Source organism: Gymnoscopelus braueri (genome assembly GCF_963280865.1).
Source record: "Gymnoscopelus braueri genome assembly, chromosome: 22".
In the NCBI taxonomy this organism is placed as follows: Eukaryota; Metazoa; Chordata; class Actinopteri; order Myctophiformes; family Myctophidae; genus Gymnoscopelus; species Gymnoscopelus braueri.
Window position 1 is genome coordinate 24,086,877 of NC_137624.1, and position 16,422 is coordinate 24,103,298.

Consider the following 16,422-nt stretch of genomic DNA (forward strand, 5'->3'; position numbering starts at 1 on the left):
ATGACAAACTAAATCATTCATTTCTGTCAAAATTAACACTAGTCTGGACAAATTAAAAAGTGTTTTCAACTAACTGTGTGGGAGCAAGTCAGTTTGCATGTTTTTGTAAATACCTGAAGTTCCTGAGGCTGCGTTTGTTAGTAGACAGCCTGGCCAGAGACGTGAAGATCTCCTCAAAAATTAGCTGCCTGTGTTTCTCATAGCGAGAGAACACCTGAGGAGGAGCAGAAGAACAAACACCACATGCAAAAATAAACATTATGCAAGCTATACAGCGGTATGTTATCTTATAAAATATGACATATGATACTGCAATAATGCTACATAAAGCAATGCTATTAAAAGGACTCTTAATACGGTTAAAATCTAATTAACAGTGCTACATGAATAGATTCTGACTGGCTATTGGAGTGATTATGTTTCTTTTGTTTCACAGTTAAGGTATCGTGTCTGACTTTGATTATAATGTTGTTTTAAATACATATATATTTGATTGGGTTTTAGATTAGAAAAGCCTCCTGTCCTGTGGATAGGTGTTGAACATTAGCATTCGTGCTATAACTCTTAAACAATGCATCTGGTTCGCCCAATGTAATGACGATGTCCATGTCAAATAAAATAAACATAAGTAATAAAGAGTATGGCTTGCGACTGTTGTCAAATGCTTCAACAGTTTTATTTAGACAACCATTTCACCATATTACTACATGATGTAGTAATTCCCAATGGGGAATAAAACCATGTGTACAGCACTTTGGTTCAACGCTTATGTTTTGGTTGTGCTCTATAAATAAAGTGGATTGTATTGGATCTAACCAAAACTGTTAGAGCATGCGATAACAAGTTGCAAGACCTTCTCTGATACTTGGACACCTGTGGCCCACACCGGTTGGCGCCCCCAGAGAAGGGGATATGCACAAGAATTAACACAAACATACAACAATGCTAAAATAGAAGCCAGGACGTGGTGTGATCTTGCCGTAGTAGACTGACTTACCGCTGTTATAACATTGATGGCACACAACTGTAGCTCACTGACACTCTCAACAAAAAATGGCGTGATGCCCATGGAAGACACCTGAAATGAGGAAGCACAGTTATGTCAATCAGCGCTCCAAGTGCTCGTGGAGGGGTCACAACCCCATGAGTGACCTCAGACCAAGGAAACAAGCTCACCTGGAGGATGCTGGTGTCTGTTAACAGCTGGATTTCCAAGAGCTCTGAGATGTTGCTGACAATGTCACACACTCTGTTGTACAGCGTGACTATCACCTTCTGTTTGTGTGTGGAACACTTTCCCCGTTTGGCCTTAGTGCCACCTTGGAGAGTAACAAATGGATTATAAAAAAATTATTACAAAAATTGAAGAGAGGATCGCTGCCTGAATACACAGTAAACCATTTGGTGGAAGAAGTGGCTGGGACGTGCTCTTTGGTAGGGGAAAAAATCAATACAACGGAAAAAAACATTAAAACTCAGACACATTTAGGTTACATGGCCTTGGTCAGGAGTGTGCGGGAAATCAACAAATGGACAAAAGAGACAATTTTAAGAACAATGACTCAGTATATCCGTGTCTCTTGATAGCACCTCTATTTTATATTTCTATCGCACTCATGCACATTACAAATAAAGGTGTATTTAACCACATGAGCCCTAGCGGCCTTATTCTGGTCATGTCTTAATAAGCGAACATTCAGCAAAGATGGGTAAAACAGCCCATCTACAAGCGTAGATGGGCGTGATGCAAACGCATCACGTTGCGAGCTTGTAGATCGGCTATTTCTGCTATTTGACGTACAAGGAAGTGCATTGGGTTTAAGTGGTTTGCAAGTGCATAAACTCCTGGAGGGTCGGAAAAAAGTGGTGTGCTGCTTACCTCCATGCGGATCCACTCTGTAGGCAGCATCATACTGAGGGTAGAGCGTGTTCTGCAGGTGGAACTTGGTGTACTGCACCACCCTCTCAATTACGTCCTCCAAGTAAACGGCCTGGGGCATGCGTGGAGACGTCATGACATGGAGAGCAGTCAGACAGGCATCAGCAGACTTGGTCACGCGCTCCATGATGAGGTCTCGCCACATACGCTCTTCGTCCATTCCATCGTTACCCTACAGGACAAGAGGGAAACCAGTCAAAAACAAAGGCCGACTTCAAAGCTTCAAAAACAACGTGGGCAAACTAGAATTGTGCATAGTCAAGCCATGTGGTTCAGCGCCAGATAACCTCAGTGTCCCTGACCACTAAACGGCACCATATGTCAGATATCGAGTTAGAGATCTAATATACCGTCGCTGTCGGATGGAAACCTTGTATCAAAGTAGATATTTAGCCATAGTCGTAAGCTCTCCATTATTCATTTCCCTAGTCCACTTTATGCAGTCCCAATGATTTCTCTTTTTCGTCAAGACAGATTCTGCTAACAGCAGAATCGGTCAGCACCACTGCCCTAAACATGTAGTGTTGTTGTTAGTAGGAGTAAACACAGAGGCACCCGGGTGGAAGTGGACTAAGAAAGGGGAGGAGCCAAACCAAGTTCCTGTTTCTACACAAAAAAGGAAGTGGTGCCCCCAAGAGGCAAAAACTAAGGTGTATATTATTTTGTTCCTTTTTGTTAACCGAATGGGTTCCCAGATCATCTTTTTTGTGATATGTGTTCTTTTACAAATGTTCACAGGCTCATTGAGGCAAGACGAAAATCTCAGTTTGCATATAAGTGAATGTCTAGTAGGAGACATTCACTTCCTCCACCTACTCTTGCAGAAATTATGACCCATTAGCTAAATCCCTGTGTATGGAGGGGTTTTGCATTGCTTCATCTATTTAGACATCACAATACAGAAATACGATCTTACATATTAAAATTTTAGACATAATAATCAACTTGGTGTCCCTATTTTGTGTATGTCATTTTTAAACTTTTTCAAAAACCACAAAAACGAGCTCACTCTGAGCTTGTAGATTGGCTTATGGCTATTTCCGCTACTTTTGCGTGACACTGTCATACGGCCACGTGTTACATTGGGCATTCATTTATGAAAAACATTCAAAGATGGAGATACCCGACAGTAACGATATGAAGCTTCATGGTCTTCTTGTTGATGATGATAAAGAGGAGAGTCGTTGTGAGCAGAGTGGCATACACACACACACAGACAGTTTCACAATCGCTTCACAGCGTCAACAAAAACTAACAGGAGGTGGACGACTTACATGGTTCATTAATGTGGACAGTTTGGCGCCATCCTCAATGTTCTTCTCCAGAATGCCCAGAATCTTTACCAATTTTGAAGTTGGAACCTGTAGATGAAACATGATGGATCATGCCTCCATTTTTCTAACATATCCCTATTATCCCACAGTGCATACTAGCCATGTACCACTTACCTTGGAAGTGATCCCCATGGCCTTCATTTTAGCAGAATCACAGCTTAGCTCACGCAACTGCTGCTTCCCCAGCAACAGCTCCTCCGGAATGCCATCATCATCATCATCTGAACAAGAATCAGAATCAGCTTTATTGTCACATTTTGCAGAAATAAAAGTGGGTGAAGTTCATTTTCATGCAAGTTTGTGCAAGTACAAGGACAAAGAGCCATTTTAGATGCTCAGAAAAGGCAGCAACCATCATGTCAGGTGTTGAAAACTTAAGGCTTATTTTTTCTAAAATAGCGGAAATAGACGATCTAGGCGATGCAATGCGCTGTGAGCTTGTAGATCTACCTTTTCTTTTTTTTTCTAAACTTTTGGCTATAATGACAAGTCCAAAACAGGGTATGCCAGGTTCCAAGGTTGAATTAAAAATGTAAAGGAATTGCACAATGTGTAATATTACCTGTTGCAGTTAAGTCCACATCTTCCAGGTTCTCCAAAATGTTGTCCACACTTGCCATGAATCCCTTAAATGTGGAGGAATCCATTAGCTCTGTTGAGTAAACACACACATACAGTCAATTATAAAAAACGTACATAATGTTTTTAAATTTCTTTTATAAAAAAGATCTAGAAGTGATATTACCCTCTGGAGTCTGCTTGGACATAGAAGCCTTCTTCTTTTTATGTTTCTCCTTTTTTCTCATCTTTGTGGCAACTAGACATGGAGACAGGAATGAAGACAACAGGCACTTTACCACTGCGCCACCCGAGCGCTTCACAAATACTCAAACGTGATATTTATTTTGCAGTTTTGCTTATTGCAGAGGGTACTCCAATTTTTACTTTACAACACCGCAGCAAGATTGAGATATTTCCCTTTAGGCTTCACTATCACCTGAAGTGGGAGGCAGTTATCTACACGACAGAGCTGTTACAACCTTTGTTTATGTACATTGTAATTTGTCCTATAGTGTAAGCAAATAATCACCTAATCCTATAAAACCCCATTACACATTATGAACAAGTGAATACAGCTCACTAACTAACAGCTCACTAATAACTTTTCATTTTAATTGGAATGCACAAGTCAATCACATTCTTTCTCCTTTGTTTTTTAAAGCTCATTTCAGTGAACATAGCTTCGCTTTGGAATGTAAGTGTGTCAGTACACAGACTTACCATCACTCATGTTTGAGTCTTCATCAGACTCTCCTGAGCTGTCCAAGAGCCGGCGGCGGCTCTTGGGCTCATCGCGACCGCCATGGGTTGCCCCGACTCGACGTTGGCCTCCGGAGTGTCTCTTATCCTTATCCTCCCATGTGTCGTCCCGCACTTTCTTCTGCTTCTTCCGTACTGCTGTAATGATACAAAAATAAGTCAACTTTGTTTTTGCCTTCATTTCAGCCGTCCAGTCAAACCTTACCAAGACCAGCAGGTACATGACCCCCGTCACAGGATGGGATGAAGCATAAATGACAATTTATACATGCTAGATGGGTAAAGTGAGTTTCTCACCCTCATTCTGATCTTCATCTGACTCTGACTCTGCATATTTGGCTGGGCTGCGTTTGCGTTTCATTTTCACCCTCTCATTCAAGGGCATGGTGGATTCATCCTCTGGAAGCAGATAAGGTACAGTAAGAGGTTATATTATCATTAGGAGAGAAAAACTAAAATCTACTTGTTTCACACATTTCTTTGGTTTCTTCATTTCAGAACTCTATGCCAAATCTATGTTAATAACCGTAATGACACCCCAAAATAAAAGAGCATGTCTATTCCTTAGCATTTACTTTGACTAAATGATACTTCTAATGACTCGAACGTATGTAAAAACAAGATAAGGTCTAATAACAGCATAGCTTCCCTGTGGATCTCTGACGTCATGTTGATGACTTGATATTGATAACATCAGTCTACTCTAGCCCAAATATGGAAGGCAGATTTGAGATAATTAATTCACAAAAACAGTTCAAGCTGTCATCAGTAGCAAGTAGCAAGTTCTCAGCTGCCCTGCAATGCAAGTAACATTTGTACTTTGCAATATTACTAATATGCAGTAGTCGCATAACATAGCAAAATTTAATTCAGGGAATAGTGCCCCCCAGATGGGACCAAATTTGATCTGTGAGATAAAACACATCCTTTCCTGGCTCAGCCACAAAATACTTGAGCTGAGCCCCTAATGCACACATGGGCAAAATACGGCCCGAGGGCCGGAACTGGCCCGCAGACCATCTCAATCCGGCCTGCAACATCCTCAAAGGAAAACAAATAAATAACCCCTTCCTGTGGATGTCAGCAAGCTGTTTGATGATGCCAGGTTGACTGTCTACAGTCTTAAGACTTTCTTCTGTTCTGGAAAGGCAGCATTATTAAATTAATGGATTTTGAGGTAAATTAATTTAGCTCCATTCCAATTATTGGTAAATTGATATTTACCGTTCGAGTACATTTCCAAACGGTAAATATTTTCCATTGAAGCAGGTATGTACTCAAATGGTAAATATTAAATGTTTATCATTATGAAACACTCTGCCTTGTCTTGCCTTGTCCATATTTATAAAATAATGCAATGAGTTTCATCAGTTAAATCAGAAACTGAAGTGTTGAATATCAAACAACTAGCTAGATATAAATTAATGAAAAAATACATTTTAAATTGATACTGCATTGATACTGCTTGTTATGTAACTAATCTTCAATGTAAATCAGACTGACACATAAGCTGTAAAAAAAAAGTCTACATTTTGTAATAGAAAATTGTGTTGTGAAGCAAGTACCAGGTCTTCTGGTTTGGCAAATAGCCTATTGGAAAATAATCTGTTATGCCTACCAAATACATAAAGTTTTAACATAATTCAGCCCTAGATGTTTCACGTTTCAATTGTCCAATTTGTGGCCCTTCACTCACTTTATTGAAATCAGTATGGCCCTCTGTAGAAGAAAGTAGCATTGCTCTGTGCCATCTATAATATTCAATCAATTCAATGGTTGTTATGCAGCAGGGCAAATATTTCTTCCCCTATGATTATTCTTACCTTTCCCTGACTTGCCAAAGGAGGACCTTTGTGCTTTCCTTCTTTCTTTCTCCTTAATGAGGTCCTTTAACTCATCTGGGGTGAGTTTCTTCAGCATCACCACAGGCTTAGCAGTTTTTTTCATGGTCTCTGCCAAAGAAACTCTCTCTAGCTCGACAATGGGCTCGCCCCAGGTCTCCATCACCTTTTTTTGGAGATCCTCACCCTTCTCATCACGCTTTAGTTTGGGAATCACAAAGTTCTTAAAAGTCCCTGTCTTGCACCCCAGGAGGTAGGCGGGGAATTCCCCAGGTTTGCCCTCAGCAGACTTCTGTTTGTTTCCATCACTGCTACTCCTGCTGCCATCCCCAGCCCTTCGTTCCTCCTTCCCTCGGTGGGACTGTAGGCCAGAAGAGTCTGTCCTCTGATGGCCACTGGGGTCCACTGGTCCTCCACCATTCTGCTTCACTCTAGGGCTGTCAGGTTTTCTGTGCTGCTCGAGAGATTGCTTGTTACAGTGTTTGCCGGACTCTGTCCTGTGTTTTCTGTCCCTGTCCTTTTCATTACCATTTCTGGAGTCACACTCTGCCTTGGTGGAGGATTTGGAGTTCTCTGAGTGATGGCTGCGGGACAGTTCCCTGTCTCTGTGCTTGTCCTCTCTGTGGCGCTCTTTGTGTTTCTGCCGTTGTGCATCAGGCCTTTGGCCATCTGGGCATCCCTTGATTTTTTCAGGTTTTCCATCCTCTTTGTGGCGAGTGCTAGACAGTTTTTCGTGTTTCTGCCGTTGTGCATCGGGTGTTTTGCCATCAGGGCATCCCTTGCTGTTTTCAGGTTCCTCTCTGTGTCGAGCGCTAGACAGTTTTTCGTGTTTTTGCCGTTGTGCATCGGGTGTTTTGCCATCAGGGCATCCCTTGCTGTTTTCAGGTTCCTCTCTGTGTCGAGCGCTAGACAGTTTTTCGTGTTTCTGCCGTTGTGCATCGGGTGTTTTGCCATCAGGGCTTCCCTTGCTGTTTTCAGGTTCCTCTCTGTGTCGAGCGCTAGACAGTTTTTCGTGTTTCTGCCGTTGTGCATCGGGTGTTTTGCCATCAGGGCATCCCTTGCTGTTTTCAGTTTCCTCTCTGTGGCGAGCGCTAGCCAGTTTTTCGTGTTTCTGCCGCTGTGCATCGGGTCTTGGGCCATCAGGGCATCCCTTGCTGTTTTCAGGTTCCTCTCTGTGGCGAGCGCTAGACATTTTTTCATGTTTCTGCCGTTGTGCATCGGGTTTTTGGCCATCAGGGCATGCCTTGCTGTTTTCAGGTTCCTCGCTGGGGCGAGCGCTAGACAGTTTTTCATGTTTCTGCCGTTGTGCATCGGGTTTTTGGCCATCAGGGCATCCCTTGCTGTTTTCAGGTTCCTCTCTGTGGCGAGCGCTGGCCAGTTTTTCATGTTTCTGCCGCTGTGCATCGGGTTTTGGGCCATCAGGGCATGCCTTGCTGTTTTCAGGTTCCTCGCTGGGGCGAGCGCTAGACAGTTTTTCATGTTTCTGCCGTTGTGCATCGGGTTTTGGGCCATCAGGGCATGCCTTGCTGTTTTCAGGTTCCTCGCTGGGGCGAGCGCTAGACAGTTTTTCATGTTTCTGCCGTTGTGCATCGGGTTTTGGGCCATCAGGGCATGCCTTGCTGTTTTCAGGTTCCTCGCTGGGGCGAGCGCTAGACAGTTTTTCATGTTTCTGCCGTTGTGCATCGGGTTTTGGGCCATCAGGGCATGCCTTGCTGTTTTCAGGTTCCTCGCTGGGGCGAGCGCTAGACAGTTTTTCATGTTTCTGCCGTTGTGCATCAGGTTTTGGGCCATCAGGGCATGCCTTGCTGTTTTCAGGTTCCTCGCTGGGGTGAGCACTAGACAGTTTTTCGTGTTTCTGCCGATGTGCATCGGGTCTTGGGACATCAGGGCATCCCTTGCTGTTTTCAGGTTCCTCTCTGAGACGAGCACTAGACAGTTTTTCGTGTTTATGCCGTTGTGCATCGGGTCTTGGGCCATCTGGGCCATCAGGGCATCCCTTGCTGTTTTCAGGTTCCTCGCTGGGGCGAACGCTAGACAGTTTTTCGTGTTTCTGCCGTTGTGCATCGGGTGTTTTGCCGTCTGGGTGTCCCTTGCTGTTTTCCGGTTTTCGATCATGTCGGTGCTTCGAGTCCCGTCTCTTTTCATGCTTGTTTTTGTGGGTCTCTGGTTGGCCACCTGTGCCAGCCTTCCTGTTGATTTCAGCATGCTGTTTGATGATGTCAGGTTGACTGTCTACGGCCTTAAGAGTCTCTCTGCCTTTTTTGGACTTGCACTGTAGGACCGCAGAGGATTCAGGGTCTTTTCCAGGCCCCAGGGGTTCCTTAGGCATGCGCTGTACCTCTATTGGTCTTTCACCTCTGCCTTGCTGCAGGTCAATGCTGACCATCAAAGCGGGCCGACTAGCACCATTACTTGCAGCACTAGCTTCCTTGGGTGTTAACTTGCTTCCAGCACTTCCGCCTCCTACACTAGGCCCTCCATTGGCCCCAGCTGTGCCCCCAGCTCCAGGTTCCTGAGGATATGAATCTTGCTTCCGTTTCTTCAGTGGCTTGTCTGTAATGAAGAACACGGTAACTTAGTTTCTCTGCAAAAACTAACAGATCGAGCCTATGGCAAAAAAGCTAGACAGCACAGGGTAAAGGCGCACACACAGACATTCACCTTTATCCTGAACTTCCTTAGAGCATCGTTCTCTCTCGCTGGCTGATTCCCGTTCTACCCTCTCAATCTCAGCAAGCACCTCCATCTCACCATCATCGTATACTACCCCATTGGCAGCTCCAGCCCTCTTGGTGTTTTGGAGGACTGGTACCTGCTGATATCCAACCTGTTCCCCGGCACATAACCTGATAGATGGGTCCTGGGCTATCCTTGAGCATTGGTTGCTGGAAACTAAAACAGCATCCTGGACGAAGCCTTCATCAGCCCCATCAGGTGCCTCTGTAGACTGATCCATCTCTAAGGAACTGACTCGACCAAGTTTCACGTTTAACTTGGTAGAGCCTTTAGACGGAGAGCTGACAATATCACGCACGCCATCTTTGTCCGTCTGCTTGTATTCCTCTTTGGCCAGCATTTTCTGCTTCTTTTTGTGGTCAGCTTTCAGGAGGAGTTCAGGAGCTGCATCGTGTGGTGGTGGTGTATATTGGGGAGGCGACTGCAGGATGTGAGGAGGCCGTGACCCTGCTGAAACATAAATATCAGAAGAGTGAGCATTAGTGCGTGTCTAATTTTGGAGTCCTCATCATGAATTAGTATTTTACAGCACTACAGGTGTTAGCATACGTTTTGAAGTCGCTTCAGTCCCAGCAGGAGAGCTAACAGACTGTGGCGATCTAATTAGGAACGAGGGGGGTCTCATGGAAGGGTCATTCTCCTGGGGAGCATAAGACATTACATTTTAGTGCCAATTGGTGACAAAATGGGCACAAAGATTAATAATGGCGAAGTTCAACTCAACATGACTTTTTCAAAATTACCTCATTTCCCAGTCTGTGGACGATGTTCACATAATCTTCATTAGCATCTGAGCTTGTGTTATGGCCATTCAAAACACCACCAGAAACCAATGGACTTGAAACTGAAAATCATACAAAATGAAATCAATTTTCTAAGATATGATAAAACTTAATTGATGGACTGAACATTTTAATTTTCTCAGCTATGAGTATGTGCTAGTTAAGTTAGTAGGTTGGAGAACCATTATAGACCACAGCGCACTTCTGGTTGGCTTCCGCTCTATCTCACCACACTGCAGCAGTATCAAAGTTGAACTTTTCTCTACTTTGCCATCATTAGCTCAGAATCTCCCCTATTTCTCAAGTGTGACAAGTGATTATGGTAGAGAAGATCCGCTTTATGAATCCAGAGATGCTCATTACCACAAAATGAAGACAGAAATAATAATATAATTTGAAATAGTTTCACAGATTTGCAGACAGATTGGTCATCAAATATTTCCTTTGTACTCACCTTCCTGGAGCTGTTGGTTTTGTGAATAACTGGGTGGGTCACTGTACTGCATATAGCTTGCAGGGCTTTGAGGGGTGTATGGACTGGGTACTGGACTATTCTGCTGGGGAATGAACCGTGTTCCTGACACAGACTGTGGAGATGCGAAGCCACTGTAAAGAAGGAAGGTAAGAATTACAGAAAATTAAGGATTTATATTGTACCGAAGAGTCTTGGTAGTTGGTAGAAGCTTCACTACTTCGACCATTGAAAACCAAATTCCCATACCTAGTTGGACTATGTGAAACAGTAGATTGCTGGTAGTTTGTTCCTGGGCTTCCATGCACTGGATTCTGAGGCATTTTGTACTGTGGCATCATTGGCTGCTGCATTATACCTAAAACATAAAGAAAGGACGCCTGCTTAACAGCCGATCTACAAACTCAGAACGTGTTAATTTATAAAGAATAAATACATAAACCACTGATGTAAGAGACGAGAGCCCGGCGATGTATAAAAATCCTCAGCTGCTGTAATGGTAAATGTTTTAATACTATTTTTATAATAACCATGTCTTTTATATTTCTCAGATAAAACACAACAAAAGCAATTGATAGAGTTGAGAGTGATGCAGGAGAATCTACTGGCAAAAGCATGATATCTAAAACATTCCTGAAACAATACATTAGAGCAGTGGGAGGCTGGGAGCACAGCGCAGTCTTCAGAACACAAATTCCAGCAGACAGGCCAGAGCACTTATGCAAAAGCCTATTTCTCCATGTCTCCTTCTTACCACCCTGAGCCCTGTATATTCGGGTATGCATACTTTTCTCCCTGAAGAGGTTTGGGTTCCTAGACAGCACCATCCGCAGTAGCACCGGCATATCCCCCTCCACGTCTTCACTTCCCAGGTTGTCCTTCAGTTCTCTGAAATGCAAGGGTGAAAAGGGTGAAATTAAAAAGTATACATTTTGCAAATGGGATGATTGAGAAAGTGATGGTGTCACAGATTTGTTCAATTTTGGTCAGTCATGCACATCCCTAGATCTTACACTGCTTTATATGCACCAGTTGGACGTGTCGTTTCTATCCCCATCCTTTCTAAAGCATGTTGTAAAAATCCAGCCTGACTCCAATCTCTTCCTCAGACACTGCGCCCCACCCCCCCAAAAACTCCCAGATCTGCTGAAACACCTTCGCATCTCCTTTGGTCTTTAAAGTCTGCTCACCACCTCCCATAGACCCATACACCCATGCTTCATAATATGGTGGATTATCCCGCACAAGTTTGACAACAGCAAGAGCATGCTTCCCCTTGTTTATCGCTAGGGACCGTGTATCGCACCATGGGACTTTTAACTATTTATGGATGCCCCTTAAGGTTTCTAATACTCTTAAATGAGATTTGCAGCATCAGTGCTACCAAGTGTAAAAGCAGGACTCATTTATTTCACCGGATGGAATACTTGCAGCCAAATTGTCAGGAAAATATTAGCTTCACCAATCCAAAACTCACTTCGTATTAACTACAACTATATTTGTTATATATCATTTCACACAAAATAAGGCGTGACACTCGCTCCATTTGGAGGTATCACGTCTCTTTTGCTTTTCAGTAAGATGTGTATATCCAAATAAATAGAGAAAATACAACACATACTCTACTATTCTGCTGAATACAATGTAGTCACTATGTATGTATCATTACATAGTACCCAGCAGACAATAATTCTCTACTCAATTGTTATTACAGCCTGTGAAGTACTCACATATGCTCGGTGGAGACCTGGTTAAGGCTGTGTGCCAGCTGGGACACCAGGTTCTCGTCCTGGCATGCCAGCAGGCAGCTGACCTCTTCAGTGATCCTCCCATTGTACAGCAGACTCTTAGCAGTTGTAGCCGGGAGAGGAGAGGGCAAGGGCAGCTGGTTCAACACTAGAGGGATGGTGAACCACAGGTTAGAGATGAGTGTCTGCTAGGTGATTGTACGTGGGTAGCATAGGACAATGTTTAATATACCGTATATGCTCAAGGGCAGTGTGAAATTCTGAGAATATTCAGACACAAAGTGTGCTTTAAATGCAAAATTGGTCTCCATTGTTTTGTATTTGGCAAATGGCATTCAGTGGTAAAAGTTCTTTCAAGTAATTCTCTAAAATCATGAGTACATTCAGATATTTGACATTTAAAAATGCAAAACAGGCTTTTGGAACCGTTTTCGGCAGGAGACAGCACGCTGCAACTTTGTGGGGCTGCATTCTAATGTGGTTATGTTTTAGCTGCAACAAGCTTGTGGAGGCTTCCAGAAGGACAGAGTATGGTCAGGTGGTAATGCTTTGCCTTGACCTTCAAGCCTTGCCTGTTTTTTTTCTGGCCATTACCTAAACCTAACCTTATCCTGAGCAAATAGTTGTTTCCGCCTTTTTAGGTTCTCTGGTAGCTGTGAAATCTGCCTCTATGTAGGGTACAGTTTACACATCCATCACCCAATACACTAAGTAAGCTAGTAAACCAAGCAACAAATAAGTTGTGTACAAAACAAACTCATCTGGATATATGCTTTTAGGCATAATTCAACTTAAATGCATTATGCCCTCATAACACAAGTAGTGGAACGTCCTTATCAAAGAATACCTACCGAAAAGGTACTGCCCCTAAAGTAACCTCACAGTAATACAGTAATCCACAAATGTTTAGAATATCCTAGCAACTAAAGCAAATCTATGATAACGGCATTAAATATATAATTGGTCCTCACTAATGCTGATGAGAATATGGTATAATTTTTCTCTACTCCGTCTGTGTCTCAGAGGAGGGCTGTGGACAGTTCAGAAACCCGCCTACCAGTGACATCATCATTAGGCTTTTCTTTTTCAAATTTTCTTTTTTATTAAAGCGAGAACAATGGCTTCCATTATAGCATGCCAACTTTCCAGGAATAGAAAGCCTGCAGTTTCTATTAGCTTGGATTCCCCAGGTTCCAAGCTAATAGAACCTGCTAATAAAAAAAAGTATTCAATCAATCAAAATCTCATTGTTGTTGTAATTAGGAGTCTTCAAAAGATTAAAATAGCAATAGCAATCAAGACCAAATCAGGTTCCCAAGCATAACCAAAAAAAAGCAAAACCGTAAAAGGCATAGAGTACCTGCTAACGTCACTCCCACTACCCCTGGGTCACGGCGGGGGGGTCGTGAAAATGTGTGCAAATCTTTGAATATTCTTTTTTTAAAGCGAACATTTGTAACTCAAATCTTTGCTTTTGGGGGTCCCTGGAACAAAATATATATATTTTTTTTTTATGTATGTTTTATTTTATTTTTACCAATTCTTTCCCTCTATACTAAAAAGTGTGTGTATTGTTTTGTTATGTAAACACCGGGCAACGTTACATAGTATGCCTAACCTTAACTAAGGTTTGTAAATTGAGTGCATGATGTGCATCATGTGCATTGTCTCAGTTTCCTGAGGTTATTAACTTGATCATAGATATTTATTGTCTTGTTTTTCCATTAGATCGGTGTTGAGCTATTCAGTCCTTCAATCTTTCAATTCTGACACACCATTCTCCTACAAAAAGCAGTTGAGCCTGATTTGTTTGTACTCTATTGTGTGTCGGTGTTGTGCACCAAAAATAGCTGATATAGCTGCATCGCAACCTGTTGTAGATCTGCTATTATCGGCTTATGACACTGGCACACAATAATGTATAAATTAAGCATTTGTGTGTTTATCATATTGCAGCAGGGTGTCCAACTCTTAAGCAAAAACATCTCGCAAATCTTCTTAAAAAGGAAAAACAAATAAACATTGTACCTGTGTTTGTGTGTACTATGCGACCAGGTGAAAGGGGTTGCGTCAAGGTGTTGTACTTACAGTCTGTCAGGCTAGCAATCCCAGCGAGAGTAGTAATAGGAACATGAGGCATATCCCCATTCATGCTGACGATGGAGGTGAGGTCTTGTGTCGATGCACAGGTTGCTCAGTGTTGCAAACTTCTCACTTTTTCTTACATCTCCAAAAGGCTGTAAAAAAAAAATTGTTTATTAGAGAAGAATTACAACAACCTCCTTGTCCTAGTTAACATAGCCTAGCATTATTAACATAGCCAACTCTTAATTTAAGAATTTTGCCGATTCAGAGATCATGCATTCATTTATCACCTTGTGAAGTCATGGTGGCACACTTGAATCAATAGGTTACACGCAGTGGTTCTCAAACTTTTTCATGTCAAGGACCCCCAAACCTATATGCATTTGGCTGCAGACCCCCAGGGACCTTCATTAGCAAAGAATTAAAAACGCTTTAAAAAATATATTATATATTCAAATATTTGCACATATTTTCACGATTTTTCAACAATAGCTTGTGCCGTGCTATGAGCTTGTATATCTGCTATTTTTGAATAGCCAAAGTATAAATGATTGTGACGCTATATTAACAAATTTTGCTGGGGACCCCCTGGTACCCCCTCAAGGACCCCTAGGGGTCCCCGTACCCCACTTTGAGAACCAATGCAGTGATTATGATTTGGGCCAGGATCACAGGGATAGAGTTGATATCAACCACTCAATTGGCTACCTAGGGCAATGGTTCTCAAAGTGGGGTCCGGGGACCCCAGGGGTCCTTGAGGGGGTTCAAGTGGGTCCCCAGCAAAATCAGGAACAGTTTAACCCTATTTTATTCTTCAGCTATTCAAAAATAGCCGATCTACAAGCTCAAAACGCATCCCGATGCATTGTAAGCTTGTGCCATTTTCAAAACATTGTGAAAAATCTTGAAACATTTTGAATACTTTTGAAAAGATTTAACACAATTCTAAGCCCCTGGCATAAAATCTTTTCAGATGGGGGTCTGTGGCCAAATACATATTAATTTGGGGGTCCTTGACATGAAAAGGTTTGAGAACCACTGACTGTATGGGCATGCCAAGTCATCATAACACACATCACAAATCCTTTGTTTTGTTAAATAAACAAGGACACTGGAGCTCTCTAAAGCGCTGGCTCTCAACGTCAGGGGTCAGTGGTCCTTGGTGGGGTTCCGGGGGGTCCCCACTCCCTAGCTAAATTATTTTTATAGTTAGGAACCAAATGGACCCTGGTCTGTAAACCTCTGAGAGTGTACAAAGGGAACCAATGTGGTCCCATGTATACACTCTCAGAGTAAAATCAACACTGGGGACTTTGACAGTGTAAATTGGGTTCCAAGAGATACACAATGTTATCAAATGGGGTCCATCCATCCGTGGCCTAATGCATATCAAACTGAGAGTCCTTGAAATAAAAATAAAAAAGGTTGAGAATCATAGCTATACAAAACCAAATGGTGTATACGTTGCCTGTCTGTTAGTTAGTCCCTCACTGATTGTTATCATCATCATTATTATTATTAGTTAGCTTTGCTAAGATGCGTGTGGAGTTGAGATACTGTGCTTTCATCAATCATCACGTCGTGTTAATTCATGAGATGATGGAACTGCTAGCTTACAATCTGTGAGCATCGCTATGCTAACTAGCTAAGCAGCTTTTTATTCACAACTTGCTTTTAGCCAGAGGGGCATGGATGGCATCCTGCGTTAAACCCTGCTTGCTGTGTGTGTGTGTGTGTGTGGGTCGCACACAACAAGACAAGGGGGTCTTTTTTCGTTGTTGTTCAGTGGATTGTTAAACCCTACATATCGCCGTGGATCCTCTGATGATGTGGTTTTCACTGGCCTTCCTCCTCCATCGACGTTATTGCTTCTAGCTTGGAAGAGAAAGTGGACCTCGGACTCGCCCTGGAGGAAGCAGCTCAACCCCCCCGACCCCAAACTCTGCTACAATGGAGCAGTTAACAATGCTAGAGAAGACTCCATCAGAACATCAGAACATCAGAAGCTCCATCAGAACATCTCATAGTTTAGTTAGACGTTGTTGTTCCTCAGTGTGTGTTCATTTGCCTTCCGTGTATTTGGCGTGAATCACTTAGGTATCACCTCACGGGCTAAACAAGCATTACGAATGTGTTGTTCGGTTGAATAAATGGTCGTTATTTGT

The 16,422-nt window shown here is 42.7% G+C and overlaps 1 protein-coding gene across 4 annotated transcripts in view; it reads right to left on the reverse strand.

Annotated features, from left to right (window-relative positions):
- The window catches only part of LOC308078573 (nipped-B-like protein B), a 39,213-nt gene that overhangs the window by 22,427 nt on the left and 364 nt on the right, over positions 1-16,422 (reverse strand). The window contains exons 1-20 of one of the 4 annotated variants that reach the window (XM_080419784.1): positions 16,062-16,170; positions 14,261-14,409; positions 12,155-12,320; positions 11,212-11,312; positions 10,674-10,782; positions 10,407-10,558; positions 9,914-10,014; positions 9,720-9,810; positions 9,096-9,620; positions 6,417-8,987; positions 4,891-4,992; positions 4,555-4,731; positions 4,019-4,090; positions 3,836-3,925; positions 3,388-3,494; positions 3,214-3,300; positions 1,880-2,111; positions 1,177-1,319; positions 998-1,078; positions 114-214 (exon numbers count right to left, since the gene is read on the reverse strand). In XM_080419784.1, coding sequence (XP_080275910.1) covers positions 114-214; positions 998-1,078; positions 1,177-1,319; positions 1,880-2,111; positions 3,214-3,300; positions 3,388-3,494; positions 3,836-3,925; positions 4,019-4,090; positions 4,555-4,731; positions 4,891-4,992; positions 6,417-8,987; positions 9,096-9,620; positions 9,720-9,810; positions 9,914-10,014; positions 10,407-10,558; positions 10,674-10,782; positions 11,212-11,312; positions 12,155-12,320; positions 14,261-14,324 — 5,072 coding nt within the window. In that variant the 5' untranslated portion in view covers positions 14,325-14,409; positions 16,062-16,170. Of the gene's footprint in view, positions 1-113; positions 215-997; positions 1,079-1,176; positions 1,320-1,879; positions 2,112-3,213; positions 3,301-3,387; positions 3,495-3,835; positions 3,926-4,018; positions 4,091-4,554; positions 4,732-4,890; positions 4,993-6,416; positions 8,988-9,095; positions 9,621-9,719; positions 9,811-9,913; positions 10,015-10,406; positions 10,559-10,673; positions 10,783-11,211; positions 11,313-12,154; positions 12,321-14,260; positions 14,410-16,061; positions 16,171-16,422 lie in introns of those variants that run through there. The other 3 variants (XM_080419785.1, XM_080419786.1, XM_080419783.1) reach the window with 3 other exon arrangements.